The 3661-nt window shown below is 44.2% G+C and overlaps 1 protein-coding gene and 1 non-coding gene across 2 annotated transcripts; both read right to left on the reverse strand.

Moving 5' to 3' along the window:
* Nucleotides 1-1225: 1225 nt before the first annotated feature.
* Nucleotides 1226-2642, reverse strand: LOC125523816 (NADH-ubiquinone oxidoreductase chain 1-like). The gene has a single exon (XM_048688886.1). The coding sequence runs from the start codon at nt 1760-1762 to the stop codon at nt 1391-1393; it is 372 nt and encodes a 123-aa protein (XP_048544843.1). The 5' UTR covers nt 1763-2642; the 3' UTR covers nt 1226-1390.
* Nucleotides 2643-3027: 385 nt separating this feature from the next.
* TRNAP-UGG lies at nt 3028-3102 on the reverse strand. Its single transcript has one exon. It is a non-coding gene; the product is annotated as a tRNA-Pro (tRNA).
* Nucleotides 3103-3661: the final 559 nt, after the last annotated feature.

A 3661-nucleotide genomic window follows, 5' to 3' on the forward strand; every position in this document is an offset into this window, starting at 1 on the left:
GATTCGTGGAATTTCCGTTTTTGAATTGCGTTGGGGGAAATCTACCAAAGCTAGGCAGATAGATAGACTCCTTTCCCGCTGCTAAGGGAGAGCAAGAAACTAAATCAAATGATTGTTTTTTTTCACCAGCGCCCTTTTTTTGCGGGTACTAAGAGTCCTCTCACTACCAACCAGCAGACATCATCATCTGGCTGGGTCTTGCCGGTATCAACAACGAGAAAGAAGAACCAAATGGAAACAGCAACTAACTATGGCTCTTGGCCCAGACAACGTCCTAGGCGTAGGGGAGATCAAAACAAGAAGTCACGCCTAGACGACGACGCCCGTCCTGGGCTGCAGTAAGTAGATCGAGAGGTCGTTCTGCCCCTTGTCCCCGAAGATGGGTAATATGTTCTCATACAATGTTGCTCCAACTTTTTTCTAGAGGGCCTAGCTGGCGAGCGGTCCCAGTCCGTGGCAGAGAACAAGACAGCAAGCGAGCGTACCTTTGTTCTCTTCTTTTCCACCAAGCACAGAAGTTTAAGGAGAACTGTAGGTCGGTGGCTACCTAAGGAAACTCCGATTCGATCCGCCCCCCGGCTGGGAGGCATCTACCTCATCCCGATCACAAGGAGAGGTTCACCATGATGGGGGTCAGGTACTTTAATTCTTTGCGTTCCGAAAAGAATGAAATGCATAGGGGACCATCCTTTTTTTTGCGGCATGCTCTCTGATTTACGGATTCGCAGGGGGCCGAGGGCCAACCTTAGTTGACTGACAATGACAAAGGCTTGCGAAACAAAGTAGCGCCTTTGAAATGGAATCTTAATTAACTATCAGTGGTGCGAAGCAGCTTAGCCCCGGGGAGCTAAAGGTTATACCTTTGTAAGCGAACTGTGGTTCTTCTATGTAGGGTATTCCTCCTTTACTCTCTTAATTAACGTCGAGCTAAGTGACTTTGTGTAGCGTAGTAGAATGAAGGCTACGTACGCACCGACACTCTCTTATCCCTAAGCCTCTTCGCTAACTCGCTCGCCTACAAAAATGAGTAGGCGAGGCTAGGCAAACTCAGCCGCTGACTTTGACTGTACTGTAGTAGACTTTCTAGCCTTTTATTTTAGAACCCTTTCTCATGTTCTTTCATCCATCAAGTAGGCGAACCATCGGGTCCTTAGTAGCGTTGACAAAGAAGAAGAGCCAGTGAAAAAAAAAGAAAGCTAGAATTTCCAATAGTGAGACCAGCTTGACAAGCTACCTTTCCTATTGATATGAGGTGCGAAGAGAAACATCTCTTTTTTATGACTTCCACTTCTCGATCCCGGCCCGGAAAAGTGACCGACCCCTTGATGAATGAAAGAAAGGGTTTATGAGCCCTAGCCCTGTAAGCCCACACCTGTGTAGAGTAGATCGTTCAACACCTGCGGCACAAACCCATTTTGGACCAATTGGTCCGTATATCATAGGCGACCGAACGGCCGCCCCCCGTCTTACTAGACCAACCTGCTATAATTATTCCATAAACACCTAGCGAAGATATGGCAAACAAATAAAGTAGCCCTATGTTCGGATCTGACAATACCATACCATAATCAAAAGGTACAACGGCCCAAGCGACCAGACTTAACATAAATGTAGCCACTGGAGCCATTCTAAAAAGGGAGAAATTAGCACTACTTGGTGAAATAGGTTCTTTTAGAATCAATTTCAAACCATCTGCTAGAGGTTGTAACAATCCGAACGATCCCACTACATCAGGACCCTTTCGACGTTGCACAAAAGCCATTACTTTACGTTCAGCTAGCACTAAAAAGGCTACTCCTAGTAGAAGTGGTAGAATTAAACAAAGTATTTCCGCTGGAACAGCTATGTACGTTTTCGATTTTCTATTCACTCATGATCGGGCCTGACCTGGTCGACCCGATCAAACTATTTCACTTATGATCTGGCCTGGTTGACCCAATCATGATATTGAAGGATGGGACCTTTTATCGAAAAACTCCGGATCCCGAGAAGTTTTGAAGATGGTGCTCCTGTTACGTTACTTCGAATGGAATCCTCACTTGACTAAGCATAAGCGAAAACGTGGCTGAGAGTAAGCAATCCCCTTTCCTAGTGGTTGAGTCATGATCAGAAATATTGCGAAAGAAAGTGAAATGTCCTATCGTCGTCCCAATTTGGGTAATCCACGATGTCTCCATTTTATGTATCCATCTTGACTCGTTTTCGGTGTATCGATAGTTCGTTGTATTACACTTTGAACTAACCTAGAGGCCGTGCTTAGGCGAAAATCGATATCAGTGAAGTAATCCCGGAACTCTAGAAATCGTGAAGAATTTATTCCATTTTGTTAAATATCGCGAATATAGTGGAAAAAACTCTAGAACATTCCTTTGAATGGAATTGTTCATTGGGTTCGACTTGTTGTTCGACAAAATAGAAAGCTGTCTCTCGTATGTTATTGTAAGGTGATTCATTCATAATATTTCTTATGTGCGGTTTCAAGATGCTAAAAAAGTAGATTTGGTAATCGGCTTTTGAGCTCCATTATGTGGACTTCATCAATTTGTGAATTATGGACTTGGCGGTAGTGGTCAATACTAACTGCACCGTCTAAATGCTCCCTGACCAAGTTTGCGTACTCATCAGGGTTGAGTTGAGGGGGCAGCCCGTGCGCTAATTGGGCTTCGAGGTGGCTATACGCGAAAAAAGCTCACTTTCTACTGAGGCCTGTTCTGTCCTAAACTGTTCCAGAATGTTATTTGTTTCATAGGAAGATTCCAAAAGCACATTGATGCGGAAAGAATCTTCGGAACCGGTGGAGAGGCTATTCTGATTGAAGGCTGGACAAATAACATGGCTGAGGTATGTAAATAAAACCTGTGAAATAGCTATATAATATGATCTAAATAGGGAAGAATACCAAAGATAATGGATTGCAAAATAAGCTTTTTAGCTTTCTTTTTCTTTTGTGCGCGCTTTTCGCCTGCCTTCCCGACCGCGGATAGGCTACGGGGCTTTGCACTTCGGCCCCATTGTGTGAATACCACATCAAGGTGACAGGATTCGAACCTATGGCCCTCTGTACCCAAAACAGATGCGCTGACCAGACTGCGCTACACCTCGTCTCCCCCTCAGAACATATGGATCTACCCGATCCATAAAGAAAAGAACCACCGCTTTTAGGAAATTTTGACAATTCTCTTTCACTTGCATTTTCTTTCGTGAAGGCTCGCTCTCGTTCTTCTTACATCTTGCCCTTTTTTCTTGAGAATTGTATCTGTGGCTACTGCTGTTTTGCCAGTCTGTCTGTCCCCAATAATGAACCTCTCGCTGACCGCGCCCTATAGGGATCATCGAATCGATAGCAATAAGCCCTGTTTGAAGAGGTGCGTATACGGAACGCCTAGAAATTCTACTTGGAGCAGGAGATTCAATTAAGAGAGATTCGGAAGCTACAATTTCGCCTCTCCCATCAATAGGTTTAGCCAGAGCATTTATAACATGACCCAAGTTATATGCTCACGGGTATCTGAGCAATTCTTCCTGTTGCTTTTACAAAACTTCCCTCTTGATGCTAAACAATAGCTCTAACTGAGTCAAATTCCAAAATTTCTAAGAACGATATGCTTTTTTTCATTTTCCACTGTGAAAGCTTCTCTCAATCCCACCCTAGTCCTTTCTT

This window comes from Triticum urartu, chromosome 7 (assembly GCF_003073215.2).
Source record: "Triticum urartu cultivar G1812 chromosome 7, Tu2.1, whole genome shotgun sequence".
Taxonomy (NCBI): Eukaryota; Viridiplantae; Streptophyta; class Magnoliopsida; order Poales; family Poaceae; genus Triticum; species Triticum urartu.

Bases quoted from the DNA above. Each gene is read 5' to 3' on its own strand.
- LOC125523816 (XM_048688886.1), bottom strand. From the start codon at position 1,762: ATGGCTTTTGTGCAACGTCGAAAGGGTCCTGATGTAGTGGGATCGTTC.